This window comes from Oncorhynchus gorbuscha, linkage group LG25 (genome assembly GCF_021184085.1).
Source record: "Oncorhynchus gorbuscha isolate QuinsamMale2020 ecotype Even-year linkage group LG25, OgorEven_v1.0, whole genome shotgun sequence".
NCBI classification, from domain to species: Eukaryota; Metazoa; Chordata; class Actinopteri; order Salmoniformes; family Salmonidae; genus Oncorhynchus; species Oncorhynchus gorbuscha.
The window spans coordinates 12969938-12991273 of record NC_060197.1 but is presented as its reverse complement, the minus strand read 5'-3'; the positions used below and the strand labels follow the sequence as shown (position 1 = coordinate 12991273).

At 45.0% G+C, this 21336-nt stretch overlaps 1 protein-coding gene and 1 non-coding gene across 5 annotated transcripts; both read right to left on the bottom strand.

Annotated features, from left to right (window-relative positions):
• Positions 1–2547: 2547 nt before the first annotated feature.
• LOC124014642 lies at positions 2548–2677 on the bottom strand. The gene has a single exon (XR_006835066.1). It is a non-coding gene; the product is annotated as a small Cajal body-specific RNA 14 (non-coding RNA).
• A 114-nt stretch (positions 2678–2791) lies between these two features.
• On the bottom strand, positions 2792–21275 carry LOC124014536 (zinc finger protein AEBP2-like). 4 transcript variants are annotated; one of them, XM_046329642.1, is made up of 8 exons: positions 20647–21275; positions 17592–17817; positions 16974–17081; positions 13682–13868; positions 12254–12396; positions 7711–7778; positions 5940–6053; positions 2792–4860 (listed from the first exon to the last, which is right to left on the bottom strand). In XM_046329642.1, the coding sequence occupies exons 1-8, from the start codon at positions 21150–21152 to the stop codon at positions 4848–4850; spliced, it is 1365 nt and encodes a 454-aa protein (XP_046185598.1). In that variant the 5' UTR covers positions 21153–21275; the 3' UTR covers positions 2792–4847. The 4 variants fall into 4 exon arrangements, with proteins under 4 accessions (XP_046185598.1, XP_046185600.1, XP_046185599.1 ...); XM_046329644.1 differs by having other exon boundaries at positions 12254–12378; XM_046329643.1 differs by having other exon boundaries at positions 17601–17817.
• Between the last annotated feature and the right edge of the window lie 61 nt (positions 21276–21336).

The following is a 21336-nucleotide window of genomic DNA, read 5'->3' as shown; positions in this document are numbered from 1 at the left end:
CAAATCCAAAATTAGCAGCCGATCCAAAATCATGATTTATGAGCAGCTGGCTAATAAGATCCAATCTGCTTGATAAATCACAGAGCTCCATGAATTTTATGTTTAAAAAAAATACCCCTAATGATCAAATCCAAAAGATAATGAATTTGTGTGTGTGAGCGTACAACGTGTGTGTGTGTGTGTGCGTACAACGTGTGTGTGTGTGAGCGTACAACGTGTGTGTGTGTGTGTGAGCGTACAACGTGTGTGTGTGTGTGAGCGTACAACGTGTGTGTGAGCGTACAACGTGTGTGTGTGTGTGTGTGTGTGTACAGTTGAAGTCGGCGTACAACGTTTACATACAACGTAGGTTGTGTGTCATGTAAAGTTGAAGTTTTACATACACTTAGGTTGGAGTCATTAAAACTCGTTTTTAACCCACTCCACAAATTTCTTAGTTAAAAAACTATAGTTTTGGCAAGTCGGTTAGGACATCTGCTTTGTGCATGACACAAGTCATTTTCCAACGATTGTTTACAGATTATTTCACTTGATTCACTGTATCACAATTCCAGTGGGTCAGAAGTTTACACACACTAAATTGACTGTGCCTTTTAAACAGCTTGGAAAATTCCAGAAAATTATGTCATGGCTTTAGAAGCTTCTGATAGGCTAATTGACATAATTTGTGGATGTATTTCAAGGCATACCTTCAAACTCAGTGCCTCTTTGCTTGACATCATGGGAAAATCAAAAGAAATCAGCCAAGACCTCAGAAAAAAAAGTTGTAGACCTCCACAAGTCTGGTTCATCCTTAGGAGCTATTTCCAAACGCCTGAAGGTACCAAGTTAATCTGTACAAACAATAGTACGCAAGTATAAACACCATGGGACCACACAGCCGTCATAGCGCTCAGGAAGGAGATGCGTTCTGTCTCCTCGAGATGAACGTACTTTGATGTGAAAAGTGGAAATCAATCCCAGAACAGCAAAGGACCTTGTGAAGATTCTGGAGAAAACAGGTACAAAAGTATCTATATCCACAGTAAAACGAGTCCTATATCGACATAACCCGAAAGGCCGCTCAGCAAGAAAGAAGCCAGTGCTCCAAAACCACCATTAAAAAAAAGCCAGACTAAGGTTTGCAACTGCACATGGGGACAAAGATGGTACTTTTTGGAGAAATTTTCTCTGGTCTGATGAAACAAAAATATAACTGTTTGGCCATAATAACCATCATTATGTTTGGAGGAAAGGGGGGGGGGCGGTTTGCAAACCGAAGAAATTTCCAATGAGTGTTGGTATAATTAGTCGGATTATGATCTTGACGATGAATAGTGACACCCACACCATTTGGTCCACTTTGCCTTACAAGAGGCTACAATGTGCTGGCGTCTGCGTTAGCCTAGATCCGTGACCACTGTCCATCACCCGAAACCACTCTGGATTATGTGGCTCATGCTTTCCCCCCAATAACTATTCTAGAATTTCAGGCTACTGCAAACCACAGCTGACCTTATCACCACAACCATGGTTACGGAATAATGAAATGACTAGGATCTTTCTAGGGAGAGTGAAGAAACTGTTCCAGACTAACTCGACCCTGAATGCTTTCTGCCAGCATTCATATTTTGAAACCATTTGGAATGGAGGCCGAGAAAAAGATCCCAGAACTGATTTTAGGGTTCTACGTTATTGCCTTTGCTCTTGATATAAGACCTAAATTCTTGCTCTCTCGACAGTGCTAAGTCATAGCCAAAAATCTGGAAAGGGATATTTTTTAAAAATTTTTCTTCCTTCCCAACTTGCACCCGACAAGTCAAAAGTTGTTGGATTAACTAGCAAGTAATATACTGGTTCATAAAGAAGTGATTGATCCAATACATTCTCAGTAGGAATCTGGCACGTCGGCGGAAGCGTAACCCGCTTTCATCTGTTTGTGTTCTATTCATATTTTTGTGTCTACGGATTTCAGTCACCACCAGATAACATTTATCATGTAACACTAACAAACCTAATGCCAGATCTTGTCAGTTGGTGAAAAATGATCGATAGATTAGCGCTAGCCTGGAGGCTTCATGATGTTATTGTAGGGCCCAGAGTGGACTGATATTGCTAATATTGTTTTTGATCAATGTTTTGTTGTTCCATACCTCAATATTCCAGCGGCGATGTCAGCGGTCATTGATCACTTCAATTATCAGTTGCACTTGGCCTAGATGTAAATAACATTCTCTAATCTGATTTCTCAGTTCACTGTGGACGGTCGTGTGTGTTGGGACATGCGTCACATCCCTGTCCAAATGAAATGCGTTCAACAACGCACACAGCCGATGCTGTAGGATGACTTTTATTGGGTGTCGTAGGTCCGTCCGCACTACGCTCACAAATCTGTCCCAGATGCCCCTACTGCCCCCGCATTCCTCCCAAACACCACAACAGCCCTGCTCTGGATCAACACACAGGCCTGGTATACAGCCTGAACCAGCTAAAGAATAACCCCAGAACAGCACTCACAAACCAGGCCAGAGAGACAGCGAACCATGCTCTTCCAACCAAGCCATAGAATGTGTATGGAACCATCGCACAGGGAGCCCAATAACTTGCTAGGTCCTGTCGGTGAGCACCAGTATCACTATGTGTGGCGTCATGGTCAACAGTACACTGCTCAGTACTGCAACTTTAACTGAACAACCACAATCTCCGCCGGATTCGAACCGACAACACGTTTGAATATAGTGCAGTGTCTTCTTAATCCCTGGTCCAACCAAACCACTGCCTCATGTCAGAGGCAATTATAAGAGATAACAGGTTTTTATTGAAAACATTTTATTTCAAAAGACCCGTGATGCCACGTTATAAATGGACCTCTGATGTTCAGACAGACCGTGAAGAACAGTCCTACTGTATAGTTCAACATGATCGTCTCTAATCCCTGTGGACACTAAAATGCAGAGGTCAGCTAGCCAGTCTGACAGAAGACTGGAGAGGGGTTAATACTGTTGTTGTCTATTGCCAGCAGCACAAAGATAAACACATACACCTTCCTCGTCATCGTGACCATCAAAAGCTGCGAGGGTAAAATTTACCTAGCTAGTGTCAGACAAACGCAGGGTGTACTTAAACAGCCTTTAAAGAAATAATAAGGAATTGATATCGTCCGTCAAAACTATTTTCCTATTGCATTATGTACAATTATTACAGTTTAAAACATTTTAAAAACATTGGAGCAGAAATAATAAATCCTCTACAGTACAATTTCCAGGTATAAAAATATATTACCAATCTCCAGGAGTATTTACAAAGACAAGTTTCTCTACAAAATGCAACTAGGTCTCTACAACATCAAGTAACTGTGCTGTTAAGCTCGTAGTCTAGTTGTACTACCTTAAACTTACAAAAGCACCCACCTAATGGCTCAAATGTTTAGCACCTAGTATATAATACATTTGGCCTACACTACATTACCAAAAGTATGTGGACACCTGCTCGTCAAACATCTCATTCCAAAATCATGGGCATTAATATGGAGTTGGTCCCCCCCTTTGCTGCTATAACAGACTCCGGTCTTCTGGGAAGGCTTTCCACTAGATGTTGAAACATTGCCGCGGGGACTTGTTTCCATTCAGCCACAAGCGCATTAGTGAGGTCGGGCAGTCACGGATGTTGGCCGATGAGGCCTGGCTCGCAGTCGGCGTTCCAATTCATCCCAAAGGTTCGATTGAGTTGAGGTCAGGGCCCTCTGCAGGCAAGTCAGCTTCTTTCACACCGATCTCGACAAACCATTTCTGTATGGACCTTGCTTTGTGCATGTGGGCATTGTCATGCTGAAACAGGAAAGGGCCTTCCCCAAACTGTTGCCACAAAGTTGGAAGCACATAGCGTCTAGAATATCGTATGCTGTAGGGTTAATATTTCCCTTCACTGGAACTAAGGGCCCTAGCCTAAACCATGAAAAAAGTATTCTTCCTCCAAACTTTACAGTTGGCACTATGCGTTTGGGCAGGTGGCATCCGCCAAGCCTAGATTTGGCCGTCAGACTGCCAGATGGTGAAGCGTGATTCATCACTCCAGAGAATGCGTTTCCACTGCGCCAGAGTCCAATGGAGGGGAGCTTTACACCAGCCACTGCTTGGCTTGGCGCATGGTGATCTAAGGCTTGTGTGCAGCTGCTCGGGTCATGGAAACCCACTTAATGAAACTCCCGACGAACAGTTCTTGGGTTGATGTTGCGTCAAGAGGCAATTTGGAACTCCGTAGTGAGTGCTGAAACCGAGGACAGACAATGTTTACACACTATGTGCTTCAGCACTTCCATTCTGTGAGCTTTTGTGGCCTACCACTTCGCGGCTGAGCCGTTGTTGATCCTAGACATTTCCAGTTCACAATAAAAACACCTACAGCTGACCATGACAGCTTTAGCAGGGCAGAAAACTGACTTGTTGGAAAGGTGGCATCCTATGACGGTGCCATGTTGAAATTCACTGAGCTCTTCAGTAAGGCCATTCCACTGCAAATGTTTGTCTATGGAGATTGCATGGCTGTGTGCCCAATTTAATACATCTGTCAGCAATGGGTGTGGCTGAAATAGCCAAATCCGCTAATTTGTAGGGGTGTCCACACACTACTGTGTACATAGTGTATTTTCAGAAACCATTCAAAACTAATACTAAATTCACTTTGTCATTTGGAGGAATTTGACATTGAAAAGAAAGTGAAAAGAGCAGAAATTGAACCAAGAAAAAAGGGGGAAATAAGGTATTGAAATCTCTGGTTTTCACTCCTGCCCAGACAAGACATAGGGACTTCCTATGAGAGGTGATATCAGCAGGCTCCTTCGAAGTCTCTTGATTGGTTGTTCTTAGTCTCTAGAAGAACATCCTGTAACGACAGGCAGCACTTTACATTAGTGTACAGTTATGCATATCATGATTTCTAACACGGTCCACCTCCACCCACAGTCATTTGTGTAATGTAAGCATTCCTCTACAATACACAGAATGTTTTACATTCTACCGAGGGTTTTACAGAACTATGGGAGGATGCCGCACACTTAATCAAAAACAAAGCCAGTCTGTAACCGTGTAAATGATCGTACAGGCGTAATAAAGGCCCGGTGCTTATGAGAATAAAAATATTTAAAAACAAGATTATAAATGTTTTTTAAAATTCTGATTGATCAGGGGAGTGGTGATGAGAGGTATTGTAGTGGTCAGAAAGGTCCACAGCAGGGGATGACACTTAAGATGCAAGAAAAGGGGTGGAATGCTTCGTCTACAGCGCAGTATTTTCTACTGGCTGACAACAGTGACTGGCGCCACCTGGTGGGGAAATAAATAGCAGTCACATCATTCCTGAATCTTGAAAGCTGTACTTCTCAGACGACTCCTGACACACAAATCACAGCGACAACACACCGTAACCTGCCCCTACTGAATGACAGGCATGTCAGGATTCCTCCTCTCACCATTCCTCAGGGAACCTTCTTCACTTTGCCTATAAAGCATTTACAACGCTGCTTGGAGGAATACAAGGAGGAAAGAAAGATTTTGTTTCTAGGTAATATAAACTCGAAAGCAGCATGCAAGGCCGACTTGGGGTTCAGGATCACATCTCTCCACAGCCATTGGGCATTCATATTTAGCTCTGTGCTGCATGGCCATCTATTACAGGCAGAATGTAGCCATCATTCATTAGCTGGGTAAACAGAGTAGCACTGGCCCCTGGGGATCACTGGGCCAGTACTGAGTCTAGGAAAACACACCGGCTGTGGTAGCTATGCTCACATTGCTGCTGTTGTGATTCAACCAAAGTATGAGTTATGTGCACGTCCACAGGCACGCACACTATTTGGAGAGTTAATGATTAGCCCTAATGGTCTCTGCCTCAAGATTTGGCAACCTACACCCCCCTCCAGTGCACGCATACACACACACACACACCACACACACACCACACACCTGTATATGTTGGGGTCCAGCAGTACATGTGTGTCCTGGGGCAACTGGGAGAGATGGACCACCTTGGTCTTCTGCTGCGGCCGGTCACTCTCATTCACCCACACATCAGGAAGTCTGGCGAGAGGGATAGAGAGATTGAGAGAAAGTGAGAGGGAAGGAGGAGATAGAAAGTGAGAGAATGAGGGGGAAGGAGACGAGAGATAGAGAGAAGGGGAAAGGGATGAGTCAGTTCAAATCCAGTCTTGCAATTGGTTCCATTGCCTCTAAGCTGGTGTCTGACTGGCATCAGCTTAGAAACGGGTTAAGAAGAGATTGCAGTGGTACACATGCATGCTTCCTAAAGCGTTGTCTAACTAAACAGTGTATTTAGGTGTTATCCGTGGGAAACAATGGGAGAGGATCAATACCAGTACTGGGCTCCTCTACTCCTGCCACTGTGAGCGTCACCAGGAAAGCACCCCGGGGTAGAGTGTTGGGGAGATGTGAATGAGCAGTGCTTGGTTCATCATTGGCAGACTGCTTGGCTATAGATCACAGACTCAGAGAGGGGCAGATGAAAGCCCCAGGGGGAGGAAAGGAAGAAAGAGGGTTGGATAGTGGATGTGGTGATAAAGAAATGGAGAAGCGAGAGGCGACCGTACCCTTGCAAAGGGACGAACACAAGTAGACAGAGGCAAACCAAAAAGAGCAGAAAAGCACCCAATAACATGGTAGGAGACCGAGAGGGCAAGGCCTCAGCTGTCTCCTGTTACGGTTTAAAATCACAGCCACTACAATGCTCGCTGCACAGAGGACTGTGTACATAGGGTGCTGCTGCAACCCTGTAGCTGAGAGCTACAGTAGGAGTGACTACAACATCTGGTAGACATTCTCCATGGTAGTGTGTGTGACGGTTGCTTTTACAGCAACATGGTCCTTAGAGAGACATATCCAACTCTTAACCAAAAACCCCTCGCAGCTTCTGAAACGAGTGCTTCAATACGTCTCTTGCTCCTCCTCCCAAAAATTCCAACGAGAGGTTTATTTTGGACATGTACCGCGAAAGCGAGCGTCGTTTTGGCTTTTAGCCCGTTTTCTGACCCAGAAAGTTGTTTCTATCAGAGATGAGTTCTCGGAGAGAGGGGTTTTAGACAGAGCAGAGTTGAGCTGAGAGACTAATGACGAGGAGGGCTGCGGCTCAATAGTCTGAAGTGACTTCCTCTCCTTGTCTCCTTACCTTCAATAATTTGTCTGATAATATACTATGCCAACTACATAGCTAACTTACAATATTCAAGTCTGAAACGCACGCAGCTGGTTAGGATAGCTGTTATGCTAGACAGGCGAGCACTTGGTCCTTATACTCTAAACTGGGCCACTGATGCGGGCAAAAGGAGCAGAGAAAGAGTTAGAGGAAAGGATGGAGAGAGAGAGACCACAGGGTAGCTCCCATGAGATGAGGGAACCCATCCAGATCACTGACCCTTCTGGATGGAGGAGACACTAACCTAGGTATCCTCCTGTGTGTGTTCGTGTGGGGTGCGGTGCCATGTGATTGCCTGCCTCCAACCACGGGACAAACTGTCTAACCACCACTAAACGCCTGCTGACATTTACAGAGCGGGGGAGGAGAAGGATAGGAAGAGAGGAGGGTAAACCCTCCGCTTGCCAGTAGTACAGGAGAGAAAAGGGAGCGAGGTGAGAGAAGAGGACTGTGGCCTTGTGTCGGCCAACAGGAGAGAGATGAAGAGCAGGATGTGGGGAAGAGAGGGTGGAGAAGAGGGCAACTTACATGTCCTCGGGAGTCCAGTGGAGGAGGACTTTAACCTTCCCAGAATCTTCCTTCCTCCTCGCTATTACCTAGAGACAGAAGAAGAGAGTCAAGACACCACCCAGTAACAGAGACATTGGAAAACAACATTGCACTGGAGACACACACCATCCCCAACCAAAGGTCTGAGGCTGGCGGCAAGTCAGTAAAAGGAATGAGACTCCTGGTTCCAGTCTAATTGCGCCAGAGTCGATCTGTCCTCCCTCCCACTCTGCAGACTAACACTTACCTCGCTGGCCTGAAGACGCCAGTCCAGCCGCTAAACCTACACACACCCCCTGTGTGGTAGGAACAATACAGCTCCCTGACTGGCGTTAGTGCACGCCACAGTTTGTGAGTGTGTGACCCTGGACCAAGGTGAAGACTAGGAATGCTATTTATCTTTGGAAACACACAGACGGATATGTGTACACACACACACACACACACACACACACACACACACACACACACACACACACACACACACACACACACACACACACACACACACACACACACACACACACACAGAAACTAGCTAGTTACAGCGTGAAAAGGCGTTACACTAGACTCTCTGGGTTTTATTTGCTTATAGCTTTGGCGTAGACAAGGCCTGCTGGGTTTGCCGGACTGCCCACGGCCGTCAATTTCTTCTCCGCAATGAGTCTGGATCAGAGTATCTCCCCGGCAACTTCTGATTGGTCCCAGAAATGGATGGGTTGGGAACACACGTGGGTAAAACAGTGTCTTGAAAGTGTAATTGGCTTCGATACTCTGATTAGAGACAATCCAAATGGCTGACGACTGTTTTGACATCACCACAAACGCCTTCCAATGACGGCAGTCTCAGCCTGAAGTGAACAGAGCAGCGGAACAATGCAGTTGGAGCCGTCAGGCAACTGCTGGGCTCCTACACAGTCTCTCGCATGTGTAGGGGAGAGATGGAGGGGTGAGGGGTGAGGGAAGAGAGCGGCGTAGGGGTCTGTTTTCTAAGCGGCTCCAACAACAGGCCTGGCTGGGTCTGGACTCTGGCATGTACGTCAGAGCAGTGTGTTTCGTGGGAGGGTTGCTGGCAGTTCCCTTATTAGCAGTTTAATTAAAAAGGGGCATGGGAGTCTGTTATTCCCTGGCTGGGCCCTTCATTTTCCGCAGGCCTCAATACTGCGCACACTACCTCAGTGTTTAAACCAGCCTGCTGGTAATACGTCCATTTTGGAAAACAAGTTGTGGCAGACTGGTATTATTACTGAGAAAAATGAGATCGTGATGCTTTTAAATCAGCATTTAATCTCAACGGGCTTTTTATTTGAAATAAATGGTGGTTTAATTGACCCTGGGGAGCCAGTCGACTGCCTGCCCCTCTCCCAGCCTGGTTTGAAAATGATTTAAATATGTACTACGCAGAAACCGCTCTGCCATTTCCTGATTGCTAAAATTCCAAGTTTGCCTAATTTCAGTTCCTTCATTAGCAGTTTCATTAAAGGGGCATGGAACCAAAGTGAAGTGTAGAGAATCACTGTACCATCTAAACCACTGTCAAATATATTCACCATAACCAAAAACATTCTAGTTTCAGTTGTTTGATGCAGTTGTACAAAACCTAAAGTAAGACGCAAAAAAACAAAACTTAGCGGAAAGCATAGAAATAAAGCACATATATGTACCACTTGATCGACTTGCTTTCAACGAGAATGACAGATCTACAACTCACATTTCTATGTGAATTTGGTTGGGTCACCTAAAAAGTTACATATTGCTGCTGTAAAAAGTATCCAGTGTCTATTTACTGATGGTGTTAAATCAGGTTTTCCTCACATAACAAAGTCCTACGGGATGGATTCTTGCTCTGGTTATTTTCACATTATTAAACAATATAATTTATCTGTTAAAAAACTACATTCACCTGTATGCAGATGACACTGTGGTGTATGCCATTAACCCCACAACTGACCAGGCTCTGCCTCTGACCAGGCTCTGCCTCCACTCCCCCCCCCAGAAAGCATTTGTTGAACTGACATTGGTACTTAATAATGCAGGTAAAAACCAAGGACATGTTCTTTTCCAAATCACATAAAAATCAGAAGACTTATGCATAAGTACTTTGTAGGGGTGTAATGGTACACTTATTGGTACCGAACCATTCGGTCGAGGGACCTCGATTCGGTCGCACTGAACCCGAATGACTACATAAAAACAACAATACAAAATAAAATAAAACTCCGTCTTTAGGCTATGCATACGCTGCGTAGCAGGCCTATGCCGCTTGAGAAAATCTGAGCTGAAACAAAACATTTCAGGCTATTCCGTTAAAACGAGCACCTATGCAGACGGAATCAGAACTGGAGGATCATCAACAATCGTTTAAATCTCCAGTTTAGGAGCTTTTAGGCTTCCCAGCAGATTAAAACGGAGACGGACAGAACGTTGTGGAGAAAACGTTAACCGTATGTCGACACGCTCAACAGAAATAGCCTACGCCGCTGCCAACACCTCAAATGTTGTTGACACATTTACTCCAACATCACCCGAGTACACGGAGCAAGACAGAAACATATCGTCTCACCTCTGCATTTCAAGCATTCCGTGGCAGCTGATTCTGACCGGGCCAAAGAAATTACAAGAGCGATAGGTAGGTTGTGTTTATATTTGTTTTACAGTCTTTGCTTTATAACCACGGATATGCACAGATTCACGGTGATTGAGAATAGAGAGGTTTCAGCGCCTTGTGAAAGTGCTTTTAAGTCACGTTGCGAACTTCCCTCCTGCAACAATTTAAGCAAACAGGTTGTACCCGCTCGATATAAGCAAGCCAAAAACAAAGTTCAGAATGAATTGGCTTGCGCTTACTTCACAGTGACAGCCCATCACATTACCCTGGAATAGGAGATGTACCGTGCTACAGACACGCCCCTTTATGAGCATCACAACTGCGCATCGGGGCACTGAAGGAGACCGCGTCATGGTGTGTTCATAACCAAGTGGGAATTTACCACATACGACTGGGGAAAACCCCACTTGAATGGCCCTCCAACTGGTACTTACTTGTGGGAAACGTGTCAATGATCTGAAGCACACACTTCTCCCACATGATTACCACGGACGTCACCTGCTAAGGAAATGGCCTTTAACGGCATTTGGCAGTTAAACGGAGCAAAACATTTATTTAAAAAAAGCAATCTATTGTGGTTTGCTGAACAATTATTATTATTTTTTTTTACATGCATTTTTCGTTTATGGTTGATAGAGCTTGTAGGCCATTAGCCACTGGCGTTTCTCAACGAGTTCAAATCACATGAATGCGTCCAACTGCTATTTATGACTAAACAACGAATACATTCCCACCTCCCAGAAGGTGACCAATGCAGCATCAGAGTGGAAACTTGAGAGGACCAAAATAACAACCCTGCCACAGCAGAATGACAGGAATATTGTCAATGGAACTTCATTTTCCCCTGCTGTATTGAAACTGAACCGTGAACCCCAAAAAAACCTACCAAACCGTGGGTTTGATGAACTGTGACACCCATAATACTTTGGATGGTGCCCTCATTGATCGTGTCCCCTCTTATAAATATCTGAGCATCTGGATTAACGAAAAGCTCTCTTTCAAAAAGCATGTTGATGAATAAGTTAAGAAATTCATCATTAAAATAGGCTTCTTCTATAGGGCCAGGTTCCTGTCTTTCGTTAAAATAGCAGAAAAACAAATCATCCTGTCAACATTCATTCCGGATTATTGACTATGGCGATATCGTCTATATGAACGCTGCTGCCACGATACTGAAGCCGTTGCACACAGCTGACCACAGTGCATTGTTACAGGGCGGCGATAGGTTCCGTACACGCCACTGCATTTTGTATCAGAAAGTAGGCTGGCCCGCTGTGAAGTCTCGTAGAGCGATGCATCGCGCTCTCTTCTTTTGGTCTATAGAGCCCTCTTGCATAAACTTCCATCATACCTTACCTCATTGTTAAACCTCAGACTGACAAGTAACCAGACCCAGGGATGTCTAACCCTGGAGGGCTCTTCAATCTCCACCCAATTAAGTACATCTGTGTTTAGTTTATTGCGCCTCGTGGAATAATCTCCAAAACTCCTTAAAGTTAGAGTTGGTGCCTCTAGGGAAACTCGGGCAGATGTTAGAGAGCCTTTTTACTGAAGAATGTGTTTGTTTCATATGATTGCGATTTACTTGTCGTTTATTGTGTAATTGACGTGTGTACAGATAGACATGTTTAATAGTGTAATGGTTGTGTAATTGATGTGTTCATGCAAGGCCTCATCTGCGAAAGAGACCGTGGTCTCAGCATGACTCCCAGCATAAATAAAGGTAATAAAAATGTAAAAAGACAAACTCCTCTATACAGCGGAGACCGTAATACTGTAGGTCTGCTGCGCCCTCTGCTGTCTGAACAGTGAAGTACACTGTGTGTGTGCAGGACCCTGCATGGTCTGCTGCCGCTGGATCCCTGACCATGCTGTGGTAGACGACGGTGATGGTGTGTGTGCGCTACTACTAACCGTGCTGTGAAACACCACACTGTGTCCGTTGCCCAGGCTCTCTATATGTGTAGCCAGGTTGAGGCAGATGGCCCGGTGTCTGATAGCATCCATGGTCTGGGCATCAAAGAAGTCGTGAGGTCGTGCTGGAGGGACAGAACACACTGGGGTGAGAGAGGGGGAGCGTTAAACTGAGGTTCATAGGTCAGAGGTGATTAGCCAATCAGATGGATCTGACCCTCGTAGATATTCATCAAAACGTTTCCCACCACCCGATTGGTTAAGACGCTTGGTTTGAAAGCCAGGCAACCTGATCAGCGAGTACATGGTCGATTGCTTGTATGATTGAGTGTGTGCCTGCATCTCTGTGTATGTGTACGCATGCTTGCATTTGTGCGCGTGCGCGCTTGGATTACCATCCTTGTGGGTACCAGAAATTCCAAAAAGTCCCAGAGGACAAAAACTATTTTAGAATTAGGTTTAGGTTCACGGTTCAAATTAAATGAACAATTAGGGAAAATCGGATTTAATGGAAATCCATTTTAGGTCCCCCACAAGGATAATAAGACGTATGCTGTGTGTGTGTGTATTGCGTATGCTGTGTGTGTGTGTATTGCGTATGCTGTGTGTGTGTGTGTATTGCGTATGCTGTGTGTGTGTGTGTATTGCGTATGCTGTGTGTGTGTGTATTGCGTGTGTGTGTTGTGTATGCTGTGTGTGTGTGTGTGTGTGTGTGTGTATTGCGTATGCTGTGTGTGTGTGTGTGTGTATTGCGTATGCTGTGTGTGTGTGTGTGTGTATTGCGTATGCTGTGTGTGTGTGTATTGCGTATGCTGTGTGTGTGTGTGTATTGCGTATGCTGTGTGTGTGTGTATTGCGTATGCTGTGTGTGTGTGTATTGCGTATGCTGTGTGTGTGTGTATTGCGTATGCTGTGTGTGTGTGTATTGCGTATGCTGTGTGTGTGTGTATTGCGTATGCTGTGTGTGTGTATTGCGTATGCTGTGTGTGTGTGTATTGCGTATGCTGTGTGTGTGTATTGCGTATGCTGTGTGTGTGTGTATTGCGTATGCTGTGTGTGTGTATTGCGTATGCTGTGTGTGTGTATTGCGTATGCTGTGTGTGTGTATTGCGTATGCTGTGTGTGTGTATTGCGTATGCTGTGTGTGTGTATTGCGTATGCTGTGTGTTGCGTATGCTGTGTGTTGCGTATGCTGTGTGTGTGTGTTGCGTATGCTGTGTGTGTGTATTGCGTATGCTGTGTGTGTGTTGCGTATGCTGTGTGTTGCGTATGCTGTGTGTTGCGTATGCTGTGTGTGTGTATTGCGTATGCTGTGTGTGTGTATTGCGTATGCTGTGTGTGTGTATTGCGTATGCTGTGTGTGTGTATTGCGTATGCTGTGTGTGTGTATTGCGTGTGTTTATATGTGCGTGTTTCTCGGATACGTACGTAAAGACCTCCTGCGTTTATTCTTGAGTTTCCGCCTCTTGTTAAGCCCCGCCTTCGAAGGTGAATCCTCCTTCATCTTGCCCTGATTGGCCAGCTTGTTGGAGTTCTGGGAGCTGAAGTGGGTGGGTACGTGGCGCGCCAGCCCCCCCTGGGAGGCAAACGTGGCATTGCAACCCCCCACCACACACTGATGGAAACAGAGACAACACCAGTGAGAATACAGACTAGAAGATATCTTACACAAGAGCACTTACATACAGTTGAAGTCGGAAGTTTACATACACCTTAGCCAAATACATTTAAACTCAGTTTTTCACAATTCCTAACATTTAATCCTAGTAGAAATACCCTGTTTTAGGTCAGTTAGGATCATCACTTCATTTTAAGAATGAGAAATGTCAGAATAATAGTAGAGAACAATATACTTCAGCTTTTATTTCTTTCATCACATTACCAGTGGGTCAGAAGTTTACATACATTCAATTAGTATTTGGTAGCATTGCCTTTATGTTGTTTAACTTCGGTCAAATATTTTGGGTAGCCTTCAACAAGCTTCCCACAATAAATTGGGTGAAGTTTGGCCCATTCCTCCTGACAGTGTTGGTGTAACAGAGTCAGGTTTGTAGGCCTCCTTGCTCACACATGCTTTTTCAGTTCTGCCCACACATTTTCTATAGGTTTGAGGTTAGGGCTTTGTGATGGCCACCCCAACATCTTGACTTTGTTGTCCTTAAGCCATTTTGCCACAACTTTGGAAGTATGCTTTGGGTCATTTTCCATTTTAAAGACCCATTTGCGACCAAGCTTTAACTTCCTGACTGATGTCTTGCGATGTTGCTTCAATATATCCATATATTTTTCCTTCCTCATGATGCCATCTATTTTGTGAAGTGCAACAGTCCCTCCTGCAGCAAAGCACCCCGACAACATGATGCTGCCACCCCCGTGCTTCACGGTTGGGATGGTGTTCTTCGGCTTGCAAGCCTCCCCCTTTTTCCTTCAAACATAACAATGGTCATCATGGCCAAACAGTTCCATTTTTGTATCATCAGACAAGAGGACATTTCTCCAAAAATATTTATTTAGATTTTCCCATGATGTCAGCTACTGAGTGTGAAGGTAGGCCTTGAAATACATCCACAGATACACCTCCAATTGACTCAAATGATGTCAATGAGCCTTTCAGTAGTTTATAAAGCCATGACATTTTCTGGAATTTTCCAAGCTGTTTAAAAGGCACAGTCAACTTATTGTATGTAAACTTCTGACCCACTGGAATTGTGATACAGTGAATTATAAGTGAAATAATCTGTCTGTAAACAATTGTTGGAAAAATGACTTGTGTTATGCACAAAGTAGATGTCCTAACCGACTTGCCGAAACTATAGTTTGTTAACAAGAAATGTGTGGAGTGGTTGAAAAACGAGTTAATGACTCCAACCTAAGTGTACGTAAACTTACGACTTCAACTGTATATAATAATAGTATTGGTCTTCCCATTTGATGAAATCTAGGAGATTTCCTTTTCAATGAAAGTTCAAAAAGGTTATAGTAGTGGAAACTGTAGGCCGGAGTATAGAACCACTGTTCAATGGGACCGTTCAGAATAATATCATGCATTAGCTTTACACAGGATAGTGTGTGACAGATGTGTCTTGTGTTCGAATGATTATAATGCTCTCCAGGACTAGAACAACCTATAGCACATGACGTGTCCATACAGCAGGTACGGGGCCTTGAGAAAGAATTCACACCTCAACGTTTCACACATTTTGTTGTGCTACAGCCTGAATTTCAAATGGCTTCATTTGAGAATTGGTGTTACTGGCCTACACACAATACCCCATAATGTCCAACTGGAATTATGTTTTTATTTATTTTTATGTTTACTAATTAATTAATTTAAAATGAAAGCGGAAATGTCTTGCGTCAACAAGTATTCAACCCCTTTGTTATGGCAAGACTAAATAAGTTCAGGAATAATAACGTGCTTAAATCACTGAAGTTGCGTGGCCTGTGTTTAATAACATGATTTTTGAATGGCTACCTCATCTCTGTACTCCACATATACAGTTATTTTTAATATCCCTAAGTCGAGCAGTGGATTTCAAACACCGATTCAACCACAAAGACCAGGGAGGTTTTCCAATGCCTCTCAAAGGGCACTTATTGGTAGAGCAGACAGTGAATATCCCTTTGAGCATTGTGAAGTTATTCATTACACTTTGGATGGTGTATCAACATAACCAGTCACTACAAAGTTACAGGCATCCTTCCTAACAAACTCAGTTACCGGAGAGGAAGGAAACTGCTCAGGCATTCACCAGGAGGCCGGCCCATGGTGACTTTAAAACTGGTACAGCGTTTAATGGCTGTGATAGGAGAACACTGATGGATCAACAACATTGTAGTTACTCCACAACACCAACCTAATTGACAGACTGAAAAGAAGGGAAGCCTGTACAGAATATTAGCAAAACATGCATCAGGTTTGCAATAAGGCACTAAAGTAAAACTGCAAAGAATGTGGGAAAGAAATTAACTTTATGTCTTGAATACAAAGCATTACGTTTAGGGCAAATCCAACACATTACTGAGAACCACATCACGTTTTCAAGCATGGTGGTGGCTGCATCATGTTATGGGAATGCTTGTCATCGACTAGGATAGAAAAAATAAACAAAACAGAGCTAAGCACAGGCAAAATCATAGAGGAAAACCAGGTTCAGTGGGAGACAAATTCAACTTTCAGCAGGACAATAAGCTAAAACACAAGGCCAAATATACACAGGAGTTGCTTACCAAGATGACATTGAATGTTCCGGAGTGGCCTCGTTACAGTTTTGACATAAATTGGCTTGAAAATCTATGGCAAGACTTGAAAATGGCTGTCTAGCAATGATCCCCAAAACCTTGACAGAGCTTGAAGAATAAAACAAAAGAATAATGTGAAAATATTGTACAATCCAGGTGTGCAAAGCTCTTAGAGACTTACCCAGAAAGACGGCAACAGTCGCTGCCAAAGCGGATTCTAACATGCATTAACTCAGGGGTGTGAATACTTCTGTAAATTAGATATTTCTGTACTTCATGTTCAATAAAAACATGTTTTCACTTTGTCATTATGGGGTAGTGTGTAGATGGGTGAGAGTACAAACAAACTAATCCATTTTAAGTTCAGGTTGTAACACAAAATGTGGAAGACACTGACATGAGGATGTGGTTTGCCGAGTCAGTGCTTAGATGTCATGTGTGTGACAGTGAAATGGAAGAAAGGAGGGCGTTTTCTCACCTTGAATGGTTTGTCTCCACTGTGTGAGACCATGTGTCTCTGAAGCCAGCTCTGACTGGTCGACGGGGTGTTATAGACCTTGCAGCCCTTCCACAGACACACAAACACCTGGTGAGAGGACAGCAACACTGTTACACACACACACACACACACACACACACACACACACACACACATATTCACAGGTCACTCGCAACCTAAGCTCTTATGAGTTACCCAAGATGCAATGTAAGAGACTAAATGTTCCACGAAATCCTACTATCCTCGAGAATTGTAGTAGTTGGCAGAAGAACCTAGAAACTCAAGCCTCCATAAACTGACCCCCGCCCCCTCTCTGGACCTAAAGTTCAAAGAGAGATAAAACATCAAGCTGTCTTTTATACAGCCAGAGTCTATAATGTACAGCAGTACTTCTCATCTGGAGTTTAACACAGGCTGTTTGGATTATCTTCAAGATGGAGAAGTGGAAGGGACTGATATTGTGAAGACAGGGTTGTGGTGGTGGAGAAGAGGGGGAAGAGGAGAAGATGAGTGGAGGCATAAAACTAGGAGATGTAGAAAGAAGAGGAGATGGTGAGCAGGCAGGAGGACAGAAGATTTAGGAAGTTGCTTTCCTACACTGCATACCCCTCCCCGCTGTCCGTCCACGTGCACGCCCCTGATGTGCTCAGCCAGGTCTGGGCTGGTGGTGAAGAGGAGCTGGCATTGGTCCCAGCAGCAGGTGTATGCCACGCCCTTACCCACCGACGGGGTGGCGGTGCCCGGGCCGTGCCCGTTCATCATGGCAGGTGTGGAGCGCCCGCTGGACGCTGTGCTCTCCATGTCCATCAGAGTACTGCTGATACTGAGGGAGGGAGAGGCACAGTGAGAGGGGGAGGCACAGTGAGAGGGACAGTGAGAGGGGGAGGCACAGTGAGACAGTGAGAGGGGGAGGGACAGTGAGAGGGGGAGGCACGGTGAGAGAAGGGGTCAGCACAGAGATCTGTTGCACTACAAAGCAAATCAAAATGTTATTCTTCACATGCGCCGAATACAACAGTGTAGACCTTACCGTGAAATGCTTACTTACACGCCCTTAACCAACAATGCAGTTAAGAAAAAGAAAGTTGAGAAAATATTTACTAAATAAAGTTTGAAAAAATAAGAGCAACAAAATAACGAGACTATATACATTGGATACAGGTACCGAGTCAATGTGCGGGGGTACAGGTTAGTCGAGGTCATTGAGGTAATATGTACATGTAGGTAGGGGTAAGGTGACTACGCATAGAGAAACAGTGAGTGTGTGTGTGTGGGGGCAATAAAGCCATTTAATTTGCTTTTCAGCAGTCTTATGGCTCGGGGGTAGAAGCTGTTAAGAAGCCTTTTGGACCTAGAGCCCCGGTACCGCCTGCCGTGCGGTTGCAGAGAGAACAGTCTGACGAGGGTTGCTGGAGTCACTGGCCTTCTTAGGTCCTTCCTCTGACACCACCTGATAGAGGTCCTGGATGGCAGGACTGTGATGTCTGGGCCGTGCGCACTACCCTCTGTAGTGCCTTGCGGTCTGTTCTAGTCATAGGTTTGGACAGCCTCAGTCACTAAATCATGGTGATATAGTGTGTTTATAGCATGTGCCAACACAGCTCTGAGCAGTGTCGGCACATGGTATAAACACACCGTTAGTATAGTTTATGTCTGTGTGTTCACTTCTCTGGGGCAAGTGAGGTTTCATATGCCTCGTCTACAAGGAGGGATGTGAGGGTGTCATGGCGGATTTGAATTTCATGCCATTAGAGATGTGGAAGTATCCCTCTCAGTCCTCACACCCACACAAAGCTGCTCAGAGAGCATTAGTGACTCAGTAATGCTACCACGTTGGACTGAATGAAGAGATGGTGACAAACACACACACACACCTCGTAAGGCTGCCTGCCTCCAGCTGCTCCCCTGCTCTGTTCCTGAGGTCCTCAGTGCCAGAAGGGGAACAAAAGTTACATTGAGACCCATGCAGCTGCCCAAACAGCAGAGCTCTCTCCTCCATTCACTCCTTTCTTACTACGGGCCATTCCGCCCCGGCCAGACAAAGCAACGCACCGTGACAGGAGAGGGTTGAGGGGGAGAATGGGGGGGAGAAATGGGATCCTCTCTCCTTCAGATACTACACTTCAGTTCGAGAAGCAACACAGGGACTTCAGCCTTTGTGCTCACTGGGTTTCCTTTTGTTAGCTGCCCCCGACAGGTCGTCGCATGACTACAGACCGAGGAAATCTACCCGGGATCCAGAAAGGGGGAATTATTCCACTATTCTAGTAGCAACAGGAGAAGGGTGGACATCGGGGGGTGTGTGTGAAATCATGGATTTCTCTGCTTCCATTGGAATAGGAAAAATGTGTATATCGTTCTGATCCGTTGGCTCGTCCAGTGACATTCAGACAGTGTGCGCAGGGGCAGATCTGTGTGTAGTATGAGTACATGGCAGATAGGACCCTATATCGAGCATGCTTCAAGCTATAGTTTATGTCTGTGTGTTGACTTCGACTGTTACATGCACCACGAGTCGGGTTCAACGACATACACACGTAACTGGAGTTCGCCATAGAGTTGGGACAATCAGATCGGCAAACACTGCTTCGGGTGGGCCGCAATAACCCAGAGTAAATTATTTGAAGTTGCATTGGAACAGAGTTGAGCAGTGAGTTGCATACAGCATTACTCATGTGGAACACCTATGAACTGATTCACCCTCTCTTCTGCACTAGTTTATGATGCAGTGGAAGTTCCATCTGGGCCATTTCACATATTGTAATGGGGAATTCTGGGTACACATCTAAATATCTCAGAAAGACGTCTGCGTGTGAGAGATTCACTCGTGTGCATGAGGGTGAGAACCTGTGTGTGTAAAGGACTCATCTCAACACAGACATCCTGTAACTAGTCACCACCCAGCCACATGGCCAAACCAACTAGAAGGCGATGAAGTGGTGTGTGACCACAGTGAGCCAGTTGACACGTCTGTGAGAGTGTGTGTTAGAAGTAGCTATGTGCCTAAACACCACCCTTCATATGAAAGCTGGGGCCTGTTGGTTGGCTTGTTAGTGAGTGGTTTGTTTCTTTGTCTCAGTGCTACACCTGTGAAATTTCTCATGGGACTTTCAAGGATACATGCCAACTTGGAAAATCTTACTTAACTCAGACTGAATTTGTTAACAAGATAAAATCAAGTCTGAAATGTTCATATTGCTGGTGCGTCTCTTTTTGACCGTGGTTTCATAGTAGCGATGTATTACACAATGAGCATCGTGGTGGCAATGCAGGCCATACATGGACAGGATGTCCAGATGCGGGTGTACGTGCAGCGTGGAACCATTCCATTGTAAACTAAAGGCAAACTTAGGCCTATTCAACTATCGGTTAAAACTATGCATGTCAACTGTCCATAACGCATAGTTGCGCATTGGGTGCTGATGCATTGTAGCAAAACAAACCCGAGTGTTATGCTAAACTGCTGTTTGGCAAAATACAAAGTACGGAGATATCACACCACGCTACATAATTGCAAGGTTAGTGAGTGTAACAATGTAGCTTGAGCAAAAGTAAACATCTTATTAAAATTGAATCATTGTTGGAGTGGGCTGGCAACATTGCTGCGTTGCTTTGTATTCAGCATTTGGTCGGGTATTAGTAATCCACAGACCTGTCTTCCGAATCCATTCGACTGAGAGGTTCTCCATCAGAGGATGAAATCTCCACACTGGCCCGTCTTTTGATACCGCGGTCGGTTTTCTCCGTGGATTCCTCGCTTTTGGTCTTGTCGGAGCTGGGAGGCGAGGACGCGCTCTCCTCTCTTTGTTCTGGTTTCAGCTCCACGATGCTCTCCCGGGTTTCGGTGCTGCTCGCAGGGATTCCCTCCACGGGACTTTTAACCGGTTCAGACAGTTCACAGGTCGGTTCTTCTTTGTTACCATTTTCCGTGGACAAAACCGATTCTTTTGCGACTTCTAGTGCGACTGAATGCTTCTCCTCTTTGCTGTCTCGGTTGCTCACGTCCATTTCTGGTCCGTCCTTGTTGTCACCCGGTTCCTGTTTCGAGTCTGCGGGGCCCTGCTTCTTATTCCCATTTTCTCCTTTGTCCAATGTTCCATTTTGCTCGTTTGTCGGTGTGGAGTCTTGTTCGGTACCTTTGGTTGTAACTGCAGCCATGTTCACAGCGCGTAGTAAGCTATTTTGTGTTGTAGGCTACCCCAGAAAGTTGGTTCTTCCTCCCAATAGCATGCGCTGCTTCACCACGGGTGTTCAACGGGGACGCTGGGGGAGGAGGCATAACCATGACGTAGCCCCCACATTGTGGACCGTTCCACGTGTTTCAGCGAACTATTGTTACAAT

What these genes read in the sequence shown, in the direction of transcription:
- LOC124014536 (XM_046329642.1), bottom strand. Translation starts at nt 21,152, where the DNA reads ATGGCTGCAGTTACAACCAAAGGTACCGAACAAGACTCCACACCGACA. An exon ending in CGAATGGATTCGGAAGACAG is followed by an intron (nt 17,818 to 20,646) that starts GTCTGTGGATTA and finishes TCCCTCCCTCAG; the next exon opens with TATCAGCAGTACTCTGATGG. An exon ending in GTGTGGTGTTTCACAGCACG is followed by an intron (nt 7,779 to 12,253) that starts GTTAGTAGTAGC and finishes TTCTGTCTCTAG; the next exon opens with GTAATAGCGAGGAGGAAGGA.